At 48.8% G+C, this 19,392-nt stretch overlaps 3 protein-coding genes across 8 annotated transcripts; 1 reads left to right on the top strand and 2 right to left on the bottom strand.

Annotated features, from left to right (window-relative positions):
- Positions 1-26: 26 nt before the first annotated feature.
- On the bottom strand, positions 27-1,433 carry LOC102418430 (RNA-binding motif protein, X chromosome-like). The gene has a single exon (XM_006105561.3). It carries the CDS (start codon positions 1,308-1,310, stop codon positions 180-182), a length of 1,131 nt encoding a protein of 376 aa, XP_006105623.1. The 5' UTR covers positions 1,311-1,433; the 3' UTR covers positions 27-179.
- Positions 1,434-10,887: 9,454 nt separating this feature from the next.
- On the bottom strand, positions 10,888-12,118 carry TIMM10B (translocase of inner mitochondrial membrane 10B). 2 transcript variants are annotated; one of them, XM_006105557.3, is made up of 3 exons: positions 12,031-12,118; positions 11,733-11,828; positions 10,888-11,541 (listed from the first exon to the last, which is right to left on the bottom strand). In XM_006105557.3, exons 1-3 carry the CDS (start codon positions 12,061-12,063, stop codon positions 11,365-11,367), a joined length of 306 nt encoding a protein of 101 aa, XP_006105619.1. In that variant the 5' UTR covers positions 12,064-12,118; the 3' UTR covers positions 10,888-11,364. The 2 variants fall into 2 exon arrangements, with proteins under 2 accessions (XP_006105619.1, XP_023602337.1); XM_023746569.1 differs by having other exon boundaries at positions 10,888-11,616; positions 12,031-12,114.
- Positions 12,101-18,598, top strand: ARFIP2 (ADP ribosylation factor interacting protein 2). 5 transcript variants are annotated; one of them, XM_006105558.3, is made up of 8 exons: positions 12,101-12,361; positions 13,178-13,278; positions 13,532-13,628; positions 14,342-14,460; positions 14,637-14,858; positions 15,399-15,556; positions 15,700-15,874; positions 16,313-18,598. In XM_006105558.3, the coding sequence occupies exons 2-8, from the start codon at positions 13,180-13,182 to the stop codon at positions 16,466-16,468; spliced, it is 1,026 nt and encodes a 341-aa protein (XP_006105620.1). In that variant the 5' UTR covers positions 12,101-12,361; positions 13,178-13,179; the 3' UTR covers positions 16,469-18,598. The 5 variants fall into 5 exon arrangements, with proteins under 5 accessions (XP_006105620.1, XP_023602335.1, XP_014303185.1 ...); XM_014447699.2 differs by having other exon boundaries at positions 12,254-12,361; positions 13,138-13,278; XM_023746567.1 differs by lacking the exon at positions 13,178-13,278.
- The last annotated feature ends 794 nt before the right edge of the window (positions 18,599-19,392 follow it).

Here is a 19,392-nt window from a genome sequence, read left to right as displayed (position 1 = left end):
CAAACATGTTTTACTTTTTTCCTCACAAGAACATAAAAATTATGAAAGGGGAACTTAATAGGAAATTTAAAAAATGTAACACAATTTTTCCTTTTAGTAGTCCTTGGGTAGTTACGACAGAATAGGTTCCACTTTCTCTTTGTTTCTTTGAACAGGAATTTTGGTCCAAAGTTTTGTTTTTAATATCTGCTTCTGTCTCCCCCTCTATCAGATCGGCTTCCTCCACGGCGACCACCCCTGGGTGCCCCGCGGCTTGAACTGCTGTAGGAATCACGTGGAGGAGGGTACCCCCTTCCCATAGAAGGGGGAAGCCCTCTATCTTGTCTGCCAACCCAATCACGACCACTTGAGTAGAGGTCACTTTGGCTGCTTGAGTAACTGTCTCGACTTCCACCATATCTGTCACGTGAGCTGCTGTAATCATCATAGCGACTGCTTCCACCATAAGATGGAGCACTACGTGAGTTACCATAACTGTCATAGGAATCTCTGTAGGAACCACCACTTGGATGATCTGAATAATTACGATCACGACCATAGCCATCTCTATCACTATAGCCTCTTGATGGATAGTCATCACGTGAACTGGAATGACCATAATCACGATAAATATAACCTCTTGGTGGTGAGCTTGGGTAATCGCTACTTGAGTAGCTGTCTTTAGTAGAATATCCATCATCTCTTGGGGACAAATAAACATCTCTACGGGAAGGTGGGGGTTCCCTTCGAGGTGGGCCTCCATAACTATCTCTTCCACGAGATACAGGAGCTCTTCCTCCCATTCCACTGCTGCTGCGAACTGGTCCTGAAGGAGCAGATCTTTTAGCAGGAGGACCCCCACTTCTCGGTGGTGGTCCTCTTTTTACTGGAAGTGGTCCCCTGGAAGAACTCATGTTAAAATTCATGGAATAGCCACCATCATCCATGTGCCCTCCACGTGAGGGAGGTCCCCTGGTTCCTCCACTGCCTCCTCTTCCGCCTCTAAGACCCCTTGGAGGGCCTCTGCTTCTTGGAGGTGGAGGTGGTCCACGCCTACCAGTTTCAAATGATGGTTTGGTGGCTTGTTCTACCTTGATGACTTTTCCATCTAAGGACTTTCCATTCATATCTCTGGCTGCATCCTTAGCATCTGCTGGGCTTTCAAAGGTGACAAAAGCAAATCCTCTCGATTTGTTGGTTTCACGATCTTTCATCAAGAGTACTTCCACGATCCGTCCATATTTGCCAAATACAGCTTCAAGGGCTTTCTCATTTGTTTCTGTATTGAGGCCACCAATGAAGAGCTTTTCTGGGCGATCAGCTTCAACCATGTTTCCCTCCTGGTAAGAGTCGGAGGGGTGACGACGGTTTCAAGCTCCTACGAGCTCGCTGACTGGGGCTTCCTAGCTGCTCAGCACAGGGAGGGTCACTGGCTCTGAAGACAGAAGAGAGAACCTGCAGGAACTACTGTGCCATACGTTGGGGTCTAACCCCAACAGGTCCAGGGGTTCCCAAAGGTGTGGATGGAGTCGGCGGAGAAGGAATGACACATACACAGCATTCAGTTGATCAGCAGCCTAGCCAGGTTCTCTAGCCAGGATCTCCAGCCAAGTTCTGTTCTTTAGTGTCTTGTTACATCTGTATTTATACCAGTTGATTTTAATCCTATCAATTTCTATTCCAAAGGTTAGGGAGTTTCTTATCTCCATTCCAGGGAGTAAAGATTATGTAGCTTAAGGTCGATTGTTCGTAGTTAAAGTGATTAACTACCCGCCCAGCATTTAGTTAAGGGGTTTTATTCCCTCCCTAACTTCCTGTCAACAACAGGAATGATTTTAGACCAAGGTTGTAGCACTTAAAGTCGCGAGAGCAGTTGGATTCTGGATATTTTTGAGGCTATAGCTAACAAAATTTGCTGAAGGATAAGACATGGGATGTGGGGATGGGAGGGGGAGAGAGGGAGAGAAGTCAAAGGTGACTCTAAGGTTTTAATCTGAGCAACTGGAAAAATTGCCTTGCCATTTACTGAGATGGGGAAGACAGTGAAAGCAGCAGCAGATTTCTTTGGGGCAGAGGGAGAAAGAATGGGGGGAGGGCAGTTAGTAGTCCGGTTTTGGACATTTTAAGTTTTCAAGTTTGAGATACTCATCATTCATCCAAGCGGAGACATTAAATAGCACTATTTTTGTTTTAATCATTCAGCCCCAGCCCCACCCCCTATTTTGAGCTTATTGTGATCAAGAATTTCTTCTTGCTAGGAGTTGGGGGTGGGTGGGTGGGGTAGGTGGATATGGCGGAGGTGGGAGGAGGGGGCGGGTGGGGAGGGCCTCCAAGACAGGTGGTTGGTGCCTGACGCCGGTTTAGCCGCCCAGTGAATAAACCGGCGCAAGGATTACACCAGCCACGCCCACCCTCCAGCGGTGCAGGCAGCCAGCGCATTCGGCTGGCCCTGCCCCCTCACCTCTGGAACCGACCTGGGGCCCCACCCTCCGCTTACTGGCTCCTGGGCGCTCCAGGCGGCAGCCTGAGCCTCACGCGAGGGCTCTAGTAACCGTTCTAACCCCCGGGAGAGACGGACCCGCTCCCCTTCCCCAGGGGTACCGCTCTCGGGCTGTCCCCTGGGAGGCCCCCTCCTCACACGTCCCCAAGGACCCAAGGATCCCCCCTTCCTCCTCTTCCTCCCCCCTCACTTACCCCATCTAGCCTGCCCCCACCCCAGGCCTTCACCACCCTATTGTCTGTGTCCATGGGTTACACATATGTGCATACAAATTCTTTGGCTGATCACCTCTCACCCACCCACCCTCCCCCACCTCCCCTCTGAGATACCGCACTCTGTTCCATGCTTCCATGTTTCTGGATCCACTCCATTCATCAGTTTATTTTGTTAATTATAAATCTTTATTTTCAAAGGCCATGTGCTTGGAAAAGTCAGGGGTTCTACTAGCAAAGAAAGAAGGGGAAAATGGATACTGGGGACAACTAGAGGCTTAAACTACCGTGAATACTCTTCATCCAGATGTACATGAGGCTTACTTCCTCCTTTCAAGTCTCTGCTCAGAGAACATATTATTGAGTTCTTCTCTGACCACCTCATATAATATTAAAAAAAACTCTCCCCATCTTCCTCATCTTTTTTATCCTGCATTAGTTTTTGCCATAGACCTATTACCATCCCATATAAATATTTAATTGCTGTCTGTTTCCCTGACTAGAAAAATAAGCTCCATGGTGGCAAATTCTGATTGCTCTCTGCTCTCTCCCCAACCCCTGTGCTAGGCACCACGAGTAGGTGATCAGAAAATATTTGTGGAACAAATGCATAAATGTATAGCAATCTTCATAAGTGAGAAAGGATAGATTTGAGTCAGATGCCTGGATTGAACACCTGACTCCACCACTTACTAGTTGTGGGATGTTTTACCCGTTTCATTTTTTTTTGTAAAATGAAGATGATAATAACAGTATCTACCTGTAGGTTTGTTGTGAGACTAAATGAGTTAATGTGTATACAATGCTCAGAACAGAGCCTGGTGGATAATAACCACTTGATGTAATGATATGTGTTAGCTATGTGTTTTTGTTGTTCATGGCATTCTACAAAGTGCTCTTGACATAATGATGACCAAGCCATAATAGGGTTCAGTGACGGCCTAAATAAGGGTACGGGTAACCCTTCTAGAAAGGACAAAGAAGAGTCACAAAGTTGTAGTAGGCCTTAAAGCTGAAGGCCTTATAACAATGGTTTTCCAGCGCTAGTCAGTTTTGCTCAGTGATTAGAATGTCGGCCCGTGGACTGAGGTTGCGGGTTCAATTCCATCAAGGGCATGTACCTTGGTTGCAGAGGTGGTTGTGGGAGGCTATCAATCGCTGTTTCTCTCTGTCTTGCCCCCTCCCTTCCACTCTCTCTAAAAATCAATGGAAAAAATATCCTCTAATGAGGATGAATAAAAAACAAAACAAAAAACAAACAAACAAACACTGGTTTTCCAGATAGACAAGGACAGAAGGGAATTCTGTTCAGTAACCTCTATTGAGCCCTCAATACCACCTAAAATTCTAATTATTTCGTTTGTCAGTTTATTCTTTCATTCTGTGCAAAGACTATTTCAAACTTCCTAACCTCTTGCACTCTCTCATCTTCCATTTTCTACTACTTTACTCTCTGATAACTTCAGCTCCTATTAAAAAAAAGAAGAAGAAGAAGAACATATGCTATAATAATCAGGGTTCTCCAAAGAAACAGAACCAATAGGATACAGGTATACAGAGATTTATTTTAAGGAATTGGCTCAAATGATTGTTTGGGGCTGGCAAGTCCAAATTCTGTAGGGTAGGTCAGAATGCTAGAAACTCAAGTAGGAGTTAATGCCTCAATCTTGAGGAAGAATTTCTTCCCAGGGAAATCTCAGTTTTTACTTTTAAGGCCTTCAACTGATTGGGTGAAGCCCACCCACATTATTAAGGGTAATTTCTTTTACTTAAAGTCAATCAATTCTGCCCTAACCGGTTTGGCTCAGTGGGTAGAGTGTTGGCCTGCGAACTCAGAGGTCCCGGGTTCGATTCTGGTCAAGAGCATGTACCTTGGTTGCGGGCACATACCCAGTAGGGAGTGTGCAGGAGGCAGCCAATCGATGTTTTCCTTTCATCGATGTTTCTAACTTTCTATCCCTCTCCCTTCCTCTCTGTAAAAAATCAATAAAATATATTTTTTAAAAAGTCAATCAATTGTAGATTCTAATCACATCTATAAAATACCTTCACAGCAATACCTAGAATGGTGTTTGATGAAATAACTGGGTACTATAACTTAGTCAAGTTGACATGTAAAACTAACTATCACACATGCTATTTACAAGGAACTCTCAATCTCCCAAAACTATATAAAAAATTACTTAGATCTGCTTTCATCCATTCCACCCTCTCTCTCTCCCTAAAGCCAAGCTCTAAATCTTTGCTCTGTAACTATTCTTTCTTTCTTCATTCAACCAACAAATATTTACTGAGCATCAACTGTGTTGGACACTATTTTAGGTAGTTATCTCAGTGTACAAAATGCTAACATTGACAAAAAATGAATTATGAAGCTTACATTCTGGTGGAGGACACAAGTAATAAATAATAAACAAAATGAGTAAACTATATACATGATAGCACTATGGAAAAAAATTAGAGCAGAGGTTAAATTCAGATTCACTTCTGTCTGTTCCTCTAATAAAAAGTCTTCCTTTTGTTATATGACTAGTAGATTGAGCTGGGAGGAGAATAAAAGATGTTCATCCAACAAATATTTATCAAGCACATATTATGTGCCGGGAACTGTGATAAGAAAGCAATGGTGAACAATACAAACATGGACTCTGACCTCCTGAGCAACTGATAGAAGTGGATGCCAAAAACATGAAGAATTATGGGAGCTGCAGTCTGGAAAGAGTTCTTTGAGGAAAGAGTATTTGAATTAAGTACTCAAGAATGAGTAATTCAGTAGGTGGAGGGAAAGCATTGCAAGCCAGAAAACAGCAGGTACAAAGGCCTTGAGATGTAAGTATATGACAGGTTAGAGGAATCAAAACGCTAGTGTGGTTAGAGCAGAGAGGAGAGAGTGAGGTGTGGTTTCAGTCCAATTCAACAAACAATACTGACAGTCCAGTGTTTGAGTCACTGATAAGGTACAGCTGAGGTGGGCAGGAGCTAGATCATGCGGGACCTTGGAAGTCATGTACAGAATGTCAGTTTTTATCCTAAGAATGGGAAGGTATTGCCAAGTTTTAAGCATCACTTTGTGTTTTCTGGTCTATTGGAGGGGTGCAAAAGTGGATACAGGGAGAAGCAGCAATTGCAATAATCCTGGTAGGAGACTGTGAAGATGGAGAGAAACAGAAAGAATCCAGGGATCTGTAGAAATAGGATTTGGCAATTGAATGAAGGGATGAGTGAGGTTTCTAGCTTCTGCAACTGAAGGACTCTTTCTTCCAGGCACAGGAAAAGAGTTTATGAGGAAACATGTAGAGCTGAGGATTTTTTTTTAATTGATTTTTTACAGAGAGAAAGGGAGAAGGACAGAGAGTCAGAAATGTCGATGAGAAAGAAACATCGATCAGCTGCCTCCCGCACACCTCCCACTGGGGATGTGCCCACAACCAAGGTACATGCCCTTGACCGGAATCGAACCTGGAAACCTTCAGGCTGCAGGCCGACGCTCCATCCACTGAGCCAAACCGGTTAGGGCTAGCTGAGGATTTTTAAAATATATATATTTTTATTGATTTCAGAGAGGAAGGGAGAGGGAGAGAGAGATATAGAAACATCAATGATGAGAATCATTGATTGGCTGCCTCCCGCACGCCCCCTACTGGGGATTGAGCCTGAAAACTGGGCATGTGCCCTTGACTGGAATCGAACCCGTGACCTTTCAGTCTGCAGGCTGACACTCTATCCACTGAGCAAAACCGGCTAGGGCAGGATGTTTTTGAGATACCTAAGTGGAGAGGTCAATCAAGTGGCTCAGAGGAGGGTATGGGAGTCATCAGTAACCAAAGCTCAGAGTGGGGATGAAACAATCCTAGAAAAAATAGGCTGAGAAAGAACAGGACCCAGAGAAACTTTTAGATTTAAAGGCTGAAGGGGGAGGGGGGGGCGGGGAGGAGGGGTGTGGGAGTGAGCCTGCAAAGGAGGCTAAGAAGCTTTGGCCAAAGAGGTAGTAGTTAAAGTATGTGAGTGGAATCGCAGATGCTAGGAGAAGACTGTTGATGAGAAACTAGTCAATACTACCAGATGCTACTGAGAAGGGAAAGTAAGCTGAGGACTGCGAAATAGCCACTGAGTTTAGGAATGTGGAGGTCACCTGGTGAGCCAGTGTGACCTCAGTATGAACTATTTCAATAGAATAAAGGTTGTAGAAGTCAAAACAGACTGGGTGGCCCTGGCCAATGTGACTCAGTTGATAGAGCACTGAAGGGTCATGGGTTCAATTCCCAGTCAAGGGCACATACCTGGGTTGCAGGTTTGAACCTGAGCCCCAGTTGGGGCATGTGCAGGAGGCAACCAATCTATGTTTCTCTCTCTCTCTCTGCCTCCCTTCCTTCCACTCTCTCTAAAAATCAATGGACTCCTAATCGGTTTGGCTCAGTGGAAAGAGCGTCGGCCTGGGGACTGAAGGGTCCCAGGTTCGATTCCAGTCAAGGGCATGTACCTTGGTTGCGGGCACATTCCCAGTGGGGTGTGCAGGAGGCAGCTGATTGATGTTTCTCATCGATGTTTCTGACTCTATCCCTCTCCCTTCCTCCCTGTAAACAATTAATAAAATATATATATATTTTTTAAAAATCAGTGGAAAAAATATCCTCAGATGAGGATTAACAAAAAACAGACACCAGACTGGGTGGAGGAATGGGATGGAGAGAGCCAAAGTATTCAACTGCTTTCAGTATCAAGTGGAAAAACAGGTTGGTAGCTGGAGAGGAAATGAGGTACAGAGTGGTTTGTTTTTCTATCAAGGGAGTGTTTAGCATGTTTAAACACTGATGAGAATTTAGTAAAGTGGGGGAAAGTCAGCCATTCCCAAAGAAGGAAGGACTAGGTTTCAGGGCACAGGAATAGGCACTGGCCTTAAGAAGAATGCTGGGCCCGTTTAGACAGTTCAGAGGAGAAAGATGCAGATGTAGGTGGGTGACCAGATGTGAGAGTTCTCAGCTGACAGCTTTATGCAGGAGAGATGACTGGAAAAATCCAGTGGGATTATAGGGGCTCAGACTCCATTTGAAGTTGGTAACTATGGATCTATAGTAATATAAATCTGCTTTATAGTGATTTCATTGGGTGACCAAATGCAGACAGACAAATGTTTCATTTTATCTATGCATCCAAAAGAGATGAAAGGTAAGGAAACAGTCTATTCCAAGAGAATCACTAGAATTTAAGCTCGATAGGAATCCAGAGAAGGTGGAAGCAATGGCCTGACTGCCCCAGTGACTCAAAAAATGATAAGGAATAGTTCAATCAAGTGAAAGGAATATGGTCAGTGAATAAGATGCAAGTAATAGTGTTTTGAAGATAAGAGCAGTTGGGGGTGAAGACAATGGCCAGGACATAAGTATGGGAGTGGATGCCCAAGAAAGTGGAAATCGCTAGATTGTGTCAGAGAATTAAGAGACCAAATACTGGAGTGTCCACATAAACATAAAAGTATCAATGAGTGGACAGGAAGACTAAGGGGTAGCTCCTTAGAGGAATGTAGGAGAGTGGTAGTTACTAAGGACAAATAACGAGAGGGTGGTACACTTGAATAGCCTCAAAGGTGCAGGAAGCCACCCATTGTCTTCACTAGCAGAGAAGTGCAAACAAGGATCCCGGAACGCTGGTGAACCTTGAACCCATGGCAAGGGCCAGAGTTATGCACCAATTGTCTAGTCCAGACAATGGGGGCTCAAGTTATTTCCTGATCAAATAGTCTCAGAGTAAATCCTCTAGTATTTACTGACCTTTAAGATAGTCTGTCTGCTACCAAAATTGCCTGCCTGCCTAAGGGCTTTATGTGTATCCAAAGTTGAATAAAATGTTGGCGAAGCCTGGGCACCAGAAGTCCTTCCCCTTGAGTTGGGCTTGCCCGCCTGGCCCCCAATATTTCCAAATTATTTCTTGTCTCGTCTCTTTCATTTGCATGTGGCCCCTCCTCCAGATCCTGAACCCTGAACCAGGCGGGATGTGGGGGAACATTCACAAAAGGAACCAGACTTTGCAAAGGAATGGGCAGTTATGCTCTGAAGCCAGAATGGACAGGAACACTAACCCTCTCTCCAATGTCTGTGGTAATCAGATAAAGTTTTGTCAACATTTATTCTCATTGTGCTTGAAACATCACATGTGCTCATTATGCCAATGGCAAGACCTATGGGAGACTCCAGCAATAATGGAAGATGGATGGTAGGAATAAGGTTCTTATAAATATTAAGAGAAAAGAAACAGGACAGAAGAGATTGGAAATTTAAGAAAGGGACTAATTGATGGAGCAGACTGAGGGACATTTGTTTCTCCATGCCTGGGGAGAGGTTTGGTACAGATAAATAAGCAAATAGCTCTGGAAGTTCAAAGGCCTTCTATGTTCCTAGCCCTTCTCCAGTAATTATTAATTACATGACTTGGAAACACAGATCATTCATAATCATATGGCAGTTTAATTACAAGGAAGTTTGTTGCAAGGACACCCACAAATGTTGATGTGGAAGAATCCTTCCACCAGCAATACAATATCCTGGATCCCCATTTCCTTGTGTCTGGAAATTGGGAAGTTCACAAGCTGATTTCCTGCATTTATACTTTCCAAGGAAAGAATTTTATTGGGTAGATATGAAGCCACTTGGTAAGGAAGTTCCTGGCCAGCAACTTTTACTTTCTAATAAACCTTTCTATTCAAGATTTGTTCATGGGACAGCAGCTAGCTAAAAGGCAAAAAGTAATAGGAGCCACTTTTCTCAACAGGTGACTATGTATATAAGATGTGCTTCTAGTACATTCTGGATTCTTGCTTCTTCATCTGTTAAGAGGGGGGATAGTACCCCTTACTTGTACTTTTGTCATAAAGATTAACTTAGGTAAAGCATGACATATACCAACATCAGAACCTATACAAAGTAGGGGCTCAATAGATATAATTTTGAGAGGTAGCCTGTTACAGTATAAAAACAAAAACATGGATTTTAAAGTCAGATCTGTTTGTTTGTTTTTAGAGAGGAAAGGAGAAACATTGATTTCACGTTCCACATATTTATGCACTCATTGGTTAATTCTTGTATGTGCCCTGTCTCAGGATTGAATCTCCACCTTGGCCCATCATTGCTGGAGTCTCCCTCAGGTCTTGCCATTGGCGTAATGAGCACATGTGATGTTTCCAGCACAATGCTCTAACCAACCGAGCTACTTGGCCAGGGCAAGTCAGATCTGTATTTTAATACAGGGTCTACTATTCGAGAATTTCAAACTCCTGAGCTATACGAGGGAGAAAACTGTGTGCTTTGTGGGTGGTTGTAGGAAGTTATTTTTATTACTGTGGGAACCAATGTCTAAGAGCTTCCATTTCCACTGAAAAAAATGACACATGGTCAGTTGATGGGGAATAGTTGAGGGTGAGGTGAAGGATTAAGGAGAGCAGTAAGGTGTAATAACTGCCATGTTAAGGACAGTGAATAGACCAGGAACCCACAAAGGGTTGCTTGTTGGTAATGATGGCTTGGTTGAGGTTGGAACCTTAAATACTTAGTGACATTCATTACACAGCTGTGTTTTTCTCTAGCAGTTTGAATGGAGGAACAGAAAAGATTAAAGAGCTGGAATGATACAAAAGGACACAAGAGCAGCAAGAAAATGTGGTGATGGAGTGATAGGTCATTCACACTGTTGAAAGCAGAAGTAAATTCCACAAAGGGGAGGAAATAAAAAGAATGGATAGGTGGGGACTAGAAATCACAGAACAGGCAGAGTGGGAACGTGGGGTAAAGGTGGAAGAGCTGGAATTAGATTATAAATAAGCAGTGAGACAGAAGTAACATTAAAGAAGTCCCATAGATTTTGCTTATCCCTTCCTTTCCACAACCATCATCATCACTTCTCTCTTGGATTTCTTTATCTCAAGCCTGACCATATTGCAGAATATGGGCCCTCAAGTTTCCCTCTTTCTGATCACCCCTGAAGCAAAAAAAAAAAAAAGTCTTCTTAAAAAATAGTAAAGAAGTAACAACTTGGGGATATGGTTAAAGTTTCAGAACATTCAGAATTCTTATAGGTTTCATCTGTTCTGGAGTTACTGATTTATAAGGAGGTAGTCCCCCAAAACCCTGTTGTCCTTAGATGTCTCCTCTTTTCTCTAAATCTAGCAGAATTCCCTCTTGCAAGACACAATCCACACACAAAAAGTTATGAATGAATGCATACCCAGCTCACAAGTGAGCCATTAAAGTCAGACAGACTTTATTTAATGACAGCTAAACGGAGCTCCTATTTTCTCTGTCATCCAGCCAGGACTAGCCTTCCTGTTACTATTACCAACCTTAAAAAATTGCATCCACACACCTCGGTTTAACCAGGTGCCTGGGGAATGAATGCTGAGGTTTTCCTTCTACACATAGAAGGCAATTTCCCTGCTGTCAGGGTTGAAGCCAGCAGATATGCACGGACAAATAAAGGATGGTGCTAGTCAAGTGGGCAGAGCTTCTTCGCCCAGAACACAAACCAAACAGAATGAAAGCGGGTTTATTAGCTCCAGAAAAAGGAGCAACAGTACCCAGCTCCAGGCAACTCCTCACTCTCTATACGGGCTGCACCCAGCCTAAGGTCCACTGGCTCCTTCAATGTGAGGGTCCATCCAGTGCCTCCCTTCCTGGGTTGGGATGGCTAGCTGCCTGTGGGCGAGCTTCCCGGCTGTTCAGCAGCAGCCCCTGGCCCAGCGGAGGCAGCCTCGTAGTCTGCGATGCGGCGCTGCACCAGGGCAGGCATGAGCTGCACATAGGCGGCCATGAGGCGGTGGTTGGAATGGATCAGCTTCCCAGCACAGCTGTGCAGGCAGGCCTCCTGGAGGGAAGACAGGGTGGAGGCAGAGGCCAAAGGTGGCCTGTCAGGTGCGTCTCCTGTCTTCCCCTTCCCAGCCTAGGGGCGAGGGTAAAGGAAAGACTCGGCCAAAGGTTGAAGGGAAGTGTGGGGAGGAGGAAGGCAGTCGCGGTTAACTCGGAGGAGGAAGAGTGGCTCCCTACTCGGTTCCCCACCTCCTCAGCATCCAGGGCCCGGTGGTGCAGGCTGGGCACGCAGCGCTGGAAGCAGAGTTCCGTCATCCGATTGTAGACCAACAGGAAGTCCCGCAACTGGAAGAGAAGGGGACCAAGGACGCAGCGATAAGGGGGCCCACACCTCAATTCTGGGCCGCGCCGCCTCGGCGTTTCCCAGGACCGCGCACCACGGCCCATGTCCCCAGCCCTTGGCCCCCTGGCTCTCCGGGGTCCCGCCCTGCGGACGGGGATGCGAGCTGAATGTAAGGTCCCGAAGCCACTTCTAGCTGCTACTCACATTTCTCAGCTGCTGCTGATGCTGCTGCTCCATCCCGCCCCAGGAGCACGCCCGCCCTTACTTCCGTTTCAGCGTCTCGGTCACGCCCCGGAAGTAATCTCCGGTAGCTTTCCCCGAGAACTGAAGGGTTGGTTTAAGGATCGCCCTGCCCCCCGCTCAGCGTCACTTCCGCCCTTACAAACTGCGACGTGGCCGGCTTCTTCTGCCCGGGCGGGGACGTCACTTCCGCCGAATCCCTGACCTGCTGCTAGGATCGCGACGGGAACGGGAGCCCGAGGTCCCCGCGCGGACCGGGCCTGGCGCCCCGAGGGGAAGAGCAGCCCAGCCCGAGGTGAGAGGGGCGTACTTAGTCCAGTGGAAGTTGAACGCATGAACCTGTCCTGAGGGCAAGATACCTCTGAGCTCAGGGAAGGATGAGGACACACCTGATGCCCAGGTGTATGGGGTGGGGGTGGGGGGATAGGGAAACACACCTGGGGACACATAACTGACTTTGGAAGGGTTCAACTCTATCCTGGGAAAAAGAGGCTTTTCCCAGAGGCCGAGAACATACACCAACTGATTCAATTAAGGCCTGGTGGAGAGGGCGAGGAAGAGAAGGTGCATGGGGTGGAGGAGGGGGAGATCACTTGAAGGAAAGGGGGAGACACACCAAAGGAGTGTGCAAGGTCAAGCCCTGGGTGACATACCTGAGCCCTGGAAAGGGGTTCATCTCCTGATGGGGAGAAACACCTGCATGGGGATAAGCTCCAAGAGAATACAGACTGTATCCATTTTGTTCACTGCTGAATTTCCAGGGCCTCAGATAGTGCATGGCACATAGTAGGTACTCGGTCACTGTCTGTTGAATGATTGAATGCATGAATGATCACGGAGTTCTGGTGGGGTTGGACAGTCAGGAGAAGACACCTGAGGCCTGGGTGTGCATGTGTAAAACTATGCACCTTGGAGGGGAGAGATACATATGCTACCTGACGAAAGGAGTGGCAGCCAAATCAAGACACTCAAGCCCTGGGAAAACCTCTAAAACCTCAGAAATGGTAGGGGGGACCTTTCTCTTCTGGAGATCTGGCCAGTTTCCAGAACTGTCTGTGTTGGGCTTTGCAGGGCGCTGGGGTGGAGACATTGACTCCGGTCCCTTCCCTAGCCATGACGGACGGGATCCTAGGGAAGGCAGCCACAATGGAGATCCCCATCCATGGGAATGGCGAAGCTGGGCAGCTTCCCGAAGATGATGGTCTGGAGCAGGTGCTTCTGTTTGATTTTTCTCCTTATTGTCTCATTTTAGGAATACCAACTCATAAACCCTGGGCTCTCTATTTTAGTCGCCTTCCCTAATTTATCTAACTCCCTTCAATCTTTTTACAAATTTTCGTTTTGATTCTGTGCAGACTTCCCTTGTGTGCTCTCTCTATGATGCTTCAATCCAAGCTTGTTCTCACCCCCAAAATGCTTCAGCTGCCCCTATGTTCCTGAAGCCCCCCTCTTCTCTGGCCTATAGGACCTCCAGCAGGTGATGGTGTCAGGACCCAACCTCAATGAAACCAGCGTTGTGTCTGGTGGCTATGGGGGCTCTGGTGATGGACTCATCCCCACAGGTATGAATGATCAGACCAGGACGGGAAGCTTGAGTGAGGATGGGGAGAGGAATGGTTCTGGGGAGCATAGGCTATGTCTGAGAAAGCTTGAATTATCTTGGGAGATCTTGGAAACTCCTGCTAGTGTGAACCCTATGGAGTCCTCACCCCAAGGCCAGTTCCCAGGGTTGTCCAACTGCTCCCATTTGCCATTTCGCCTGAGGTGCAGCCTTTTTCTCCGCTGCCACCACCTGAGTCACGTTAGGGACGCTTCCACAGAAGTTTCCCCTGCTCTAGAGCTTGATGTTGGATCTTTATGAGGCTTCTCAGAGTTGGTACTTTAGACTCTAAAATTTAGAGGAATAAACAGCCCTGAACCTCACAGACTGTGATACCACATGGGAATGTCAACCAGGTTTCCTGTTATCAGGACCCACCATCCTTGATCTCCTAGCCCACCTTCTGTGTATTTCCTGCTGTTTCCTCTGCCCCTATCCACCTCCCTCCCCCTCCAATCCCCACCACCACCTCAGAGGAGGCCAGATGTATATTGGGATTTGGGTTTCAGGGCACAAGATATGAGTTCCTCCTAGTGAGTAGGAGAATCTAATTGTCTCTAGCTTCTGCTCCTTCACAAAGTCCTTTTCAGGTGCTGGGAGGGAAGAATGGGTGGAGCCACAGAGGTGTCTGGTTGTATCTGAGAGAGGCTGGTGTCAGAGAACTTGGTCCTTTAGGGTCTGGCCGCCATCCATCTCACAGTGCCACTCCTGCTAGCCCTGGAGATGAGGTGGCTCGGGGCATCGCTGGAGAGAAGTTTGACATCGTCAAGAAATGGGGCATCAACACATATAAGGTGGGATTCAAGCACCTCTCCCTTCCCCCCAAACTTCCACGGGTACCTTTCCCCTTCTCCCAGATCCTAATATTCCATCTATGGCTGAGACTAGGAGTCTGGGTATACTGGGGTACATACTTGTTGTGGGGGCAGGGTGCTAGGGTCTCTGACTGCTTCCCCCACTTCCCCATCAGTGCACAAAGCAGCTGATATCAGAGCGATTTGGCCGAGGCTCTCGGACTGTGGACCTGGAGCTAGAGCTGCAGATTGAGTTGCTGCGTGAGACGAAGCGCAAGTATGAGAGTGTCCTGCAGCTGGGCCGGGCACTGACAGCCCACCTCTACAGCCTGCTGCAGACCCAGCATGCACTAGGTGACGCCTTTGCTGACCTCAGCCAGAAGTCCCCAGAGCTTCAGGTGCCTCGGCCAGGCCAACGAGGGTGGGGGGACTGGGCCCAGGCCCTCCCAGGCAGTCACCCCTCAGCCTCCCTCCCTCCCTCCTGCAGCCCAGAGGGAGAACCCCTACAGGGTGGGCCCAGCCCTGCCCCCAGCAGCACTCACCTGTGGAGGCAGCTTAAGGGTTTGTACAGAGGTCCAGAAGTTGGAGGGGCTGTGGGAGGCGGCACACTGGGTGCCTCACAAGTAACCCTTCTCTGCATTTGTGAGAATGCCTTTGATGCTCAGCCTAATCCGAGCCCCTCCCTTGCCTGCTGCACTAGCTTTCTCTGTTCTAGTCCTGTGAACTTATCTGAGAACCCCACTCCCACATTCCCACCCCAGGCATCCCCAGGGTGGCCCCACTAACTTTCTGGCTAAGAGAGCCTTGCTGGAGGCAGTCCTTGGTCGTTCCAGTTTTGATGGCTGCTTCCTCCCTGGGGAAGAGGGGAATGAAGGGCCCTACAGCTCCAGTCAGGTAGGGACTCTTTCTCAAGGCCTGTCCCTCCCTTCTGCCCTCAGGAGGAATTTGGCTACAATGCAGAGACACAGAAGCTGCTGTGCAAGAATGGAGAGACACTGCTAGGGGCTGTGAACTTCTTTGTCTCTAGCATCAACACATTGGTCACCAAGACCATGGAAGACACACTCATGACTGTCAAACAGTATGAGGCTGCCAGGTGTGGGCACTGGCAGGGCCTAGGGCTTTGGGAGTTGGCTGGCTTGGGTGGAAATTTGAGGTTAGGGTCATAAGAATTCAGGAAGGAAAGGAGAGTGTGGAGGACAAAGGGGTGGAGATGAGCCTATATCACCCCCTCCCCAGGCTGGAATATGATGCCTACCGTACAGACTTAGAGGAGCTGAGCCTAGGCCCTCGGGATGCAGGGACGCGTGGTCGACTTGAGAGTGCCCAGGCCACTTTCCAGGCCCATCGGGACAAATATGAGAAGCTGCGGGGAGATGTGGCCATCAAGCTCAAGTTCCTGGAAGAAAACAAGGTGCCAACCCCACCCCGTTGACCCCAGCCCATCTTCCCATCTGTAACACTGACCCTCCCCCCAGACCCTGCCCATCGTTGGATGGAGTAATGCAGTCTGGCTAAGGAGTGGGATCTTCTTAGCCCCCTCAACCCCTGGACCTTTCCGGGTCTCCCTCCTTCCAATCCCTGGCCCTTTTCTGTTGAAGAGTTGACTGCTGGTCCCAGGATCATGACAGAAAAATCATATCCTGAGTTGTGGTACCAGAACCCCAGCCCCAGCAAATCGAGTCAGGTTTCTCCCATCAGCTTAACCTTTCTCCTTTGATTCCATTGGTGTTCAAACCCTACCCCCAAAGCACCGTCAGAGCAGAATGCATGCACCCCTGGTCTGGTCTCAGGCTTAGCCCCTCAAGAAGGGCATCTGAGTCCAGCCTCAGCTGACCCTCTGGACCCCCAGATCAAGGTGATGCACAAGCAGCTGCTGCTCTTCCACAATGCTGTGTCCGCCTACTTTGCTGGGAACCAGAAACAACTGGAGCAGACCCTGCAGCAGTTCAACATCAAGCTGAGGCCTCCAGGAGCTGAGAAGCCCTCCTGGCTAGAGGAGCAGTGAGCCGCTCCCAGACCAACCTGGCTGTCATAAAGACACTGGGAGGGGCAGTCCCAGGGTGGGGGAGATCGGACATGGGATATCCCTTGCCACCTGCCCTCAGGCGTGGGCTCCTTTCCCCTTGCTGGGGCCTGACACCAGTTTTGCCCACATTGCTGTGGGTAGGGATGGGGCCTGCAGGCCTAGCAGTTGCTGCCCTGTCCCTTATCTTCCTGGCCACTGGGCTTTGTTCCCAGATCTTTTCCTTCCACTCCACAGCCAAAGGCTATGACAAAACCACTCCCTGGCCAATGGTATTGCTCAGGCCTATCCCCAGCTCCTGGGGTCTGCCCCCGACCAATGGCAGAGCCTCAAAAGGCCCTGTCAGCCAAAGGCAGCTCTTCTTGGGCTCCCCTGGGCCAATGATGTTGCCTCCAGTACCCTTTGTCCCTCCTCTATGCGTGCCCATTGCAGAGAAAGGGACTGGGACCAAAGGGGTGGGAATAATGGGGAGCCCCATTTCTGGCCCTGCATCAGAATGGGCATCCACCCAGTTTAATTGTGCTTAGAGCCCTGGAAGATTGGGACCTAGCACTAGGAATAAACCTTTCATAAAAGCAGGCCCAGTGAGGTCAATTTGTGGGGGACTCTAGGAGGGTGGGCTGGGTAGAGAAATGCTCAGTCTAATACACCAAAATCCTATCAAGTCAGAAGAGCTGGGGACAGACAACTGAAGTCAGAGGTTTCCAGAACAGTCTGAGGACCCACTCTCCTCCCCCAGACCCAGTTTGAGCAAAAGCTTCATTTGCCCTTCAGGCCAGCACCAAGATAGCTAAGGATCTTAAGAGCACAGGGCCCAAGGGGGGTTGGGCCCGCTGGCCATCATGCATTCATTGATACAGCAAATATTTACTGAGAGCTTTTACTTGCCTGGCACTGCCCTAACCCCTGGGGAAACATCAGTGAATAAAGCACAGTCCCTTCCCACAGTGCTTACGGTCTAGTGAGGAATAGAGACAAGTAACCAGGCAACTACAATATGGTGATAAGTACTAGGATACAGAAGTTCAGGGAGCTATGGGAGCACAGAGGAGGGGCATCTCTCCTAGACTGGAGTGGAGATGGGCTTGTCAACTTGAAAGCTGAGAGAAAGGGTATTCAGACAGCCAGAAAGAGTGGAGGAAAGAGCATCGTAGGCTGAGAGGCCAATATGTGAAGGCCCTGAGTAGGAATCTGGAGGAATTAATGGAGTTTCACCAGGATGAAAGATGAAGGGGAGTGGCTAGAGGAAGACTACAGAGGCAAGGCAGTAAGAGCTCAGGGTAGGCCTGCCTCTTCAAGCCCATTAAGGACTTTTGCCCTTTGGAGAAGAGGAACCATGAGGCCTTTTCGGCAGAAGTATGATGGCATAGGAGAAGTCTAGGGTCGAGGAAAGTAGTCCTTGTGAAGCTTAAACTAGTGTAACATAGACCCCAGTTCCCTCATAGTCGGTAGTCTAGTAGCTCTGGCCCAGTCTCCAAAGCAAGCATGAGTCCTATCTGAGGCTGGAACACCTGTGCTAGAGGCCTGAACTCAGGTGGATGTGAGGTTGAGGCAGTTTCCAGGGCCCCTGTTGAGCCCAAAATCTGAACCTTGTCTGAGGCAGGAAAGCTCTCCAGCAGCACTTTAATTGGGCCGGAGCTCAGGTGCCATCACCTCTGCTCCTTGGCTAAGGAGAGCCCCAGGATGTTTCAACACTCCCCTACCTGCGAGGAGGACTGGAGGAGGGGACACCCCCGTCAGCAGATGCTCCCAGCACTGAGATCCAGGTGCAGCCCGACTTCGCCCTTTGTCACAGATACTGCAGCTCCCAGGCAGGCTTCCTGGGCTTTGGTCAGCCTGCAGTCACCTGACTGCAGCTTGATTATTAGGGGAGGGGTGACCCCCACTTTATGAAACACTGGGGATTTTTGAACATGAAAGGTACTGATGAATCCAAGTGACTGGCGGCAGGACCTTAACACAGAGCTCAAACAAACGCTGGTTACACCACTTTCTAGCTGAGTGATCAGGGTTAACTTCTAGGGAGCCGGGCCCTCAGTTTCTTACATTGTATAACACGGCTAATAAAAGAAGCTACCTATTAACAATATTAAAGGAGATAATATATGTAAAGAGGTTCGTTGTGTGTCTGGCCCAATATAAGCACTCAGTCCCTGTGAACTGTTGTTATAATTTTTATTATTTTCCACGGGGGCTGCTTTTCCCCAATGCGATGATTCTGAGAATTGCTCTGGTCTTTGGAGTGGGGAAGGGAGTCGCTGGGTGGTCGGAACCGTAATTTCCTCGCCAGGGTGCTCCTCAGGGAGAGCCAGGCGGCTAGAGCGGGATCAAGTCCCCCCACCTTCCTACCCCGTCACCCCCTTCCCGAGCTCTGGGTCCTGCCCGGGCACCTTGGGGCCCTTCGCCGCCGAGATCCGTGTGGAGGTACAGGATGATTCCTGTCTCCCACGATCAACGGGGACCACACAAGCATATTCCGTAGGGGACCCCCGCCCCCAGAAAGCCGGGCAGGGAACCCCCGGGAGGCAGCCCGAAGCCGCTCCCGGAGTCCGAAACCCCTGCTGTCCAGCTGGCCTTTTCCTGACCGAGCCTCCTCTGGTCTCCGAGACCCACCGTGCCGCCTGCCCCGGAGCCGCTGGGGCCTGAGGCAGCCGGCGGGGACCTGGGGCCGAGGATCCGGGACGCGAGATCCGGGATCCGGGATCCGGCTCTCGGGTGCCCCAGCCCGCGAGCCAGCAGTCCTCGCCCGAGGTTCCGAGCGGGGCCGTGAGGGGGGGGGGCGGACCCTTCCCAGAGCGGACGGTGAGAACACGGTCTTCAGGCCCGGGCATGTCTAATTTCACTGCTGTTCACCTCATCAACCCGAAAACTTCTATCAGATGTGATGTAGGGTAGTGAGGCAGAGC

The sequence above is a fragment of the Myotis lucifugus genome, unplaced genomic scaffold (genome assembly GCF_000147115.1).
Source record: "Myotis lucifugus unplaced genomic scaffold, Myoluc2.0 scaffold_695, whole genome shotgun sequence".
NCBI lineage: Eukaryota > Metazoa > Chordata > Mammalia > Chiroptera > Vespertilionidae > Myotis > Myotis lucifugus.
This window is presented reverse-complemented; position numbering and strand designations above follow the sequence as displayed.

Coding starts and splice junctions, on each gene's coding strand:
- ARFIP2 (XM_006105558.3), top strand. CDS start 13,180: ATGACGGACGGGATCCTAGGGAAGGCAGCCACAATGGAGATCCCCATC. Junction 14,859..15,398: donor AGAAGTCCCCAGAGCTTCAG/GTGCCTCGGCCA, acceptor TTCTGCCCTCAG/GAGGAATTTGGCTACAATGC. Junction 15,557..15,699: donor AAACAGTATGAGGCTGCCAG/GTGTGGGCACTG, acceptor CCCCCTCCCCAG/GCTGGAATATGATGCCTACC.
- LOC102418430 (XM_006105561.3), bottom strand. CDS start 1,310: ATGGTTGAAGCTGATCGCCCAGAAAAGCTCTTCATTGGTGGCCTCAAT.
- TIMM10B (XM_023746569.1), bottom strand. CDS start 12,063: ATGGAGCAGCAGCATCAGCAGCAGCTGAGAAAT. Junction 11,829..12,030: donor ATCAGCAGCAGCTGAGAAAT/GTGAGTAGCAGC, acceptor CTTCTCTTCCAG/TTGCGGGACTTCCTGTTGGT. Junction 11,617..11,732: donor GGGCCCTGGATGCTGAGGAG/GTGGGGAACCGA, acceptor CCTCGCCCCTAG/GCTGGGAAGGGGAAGACAGG.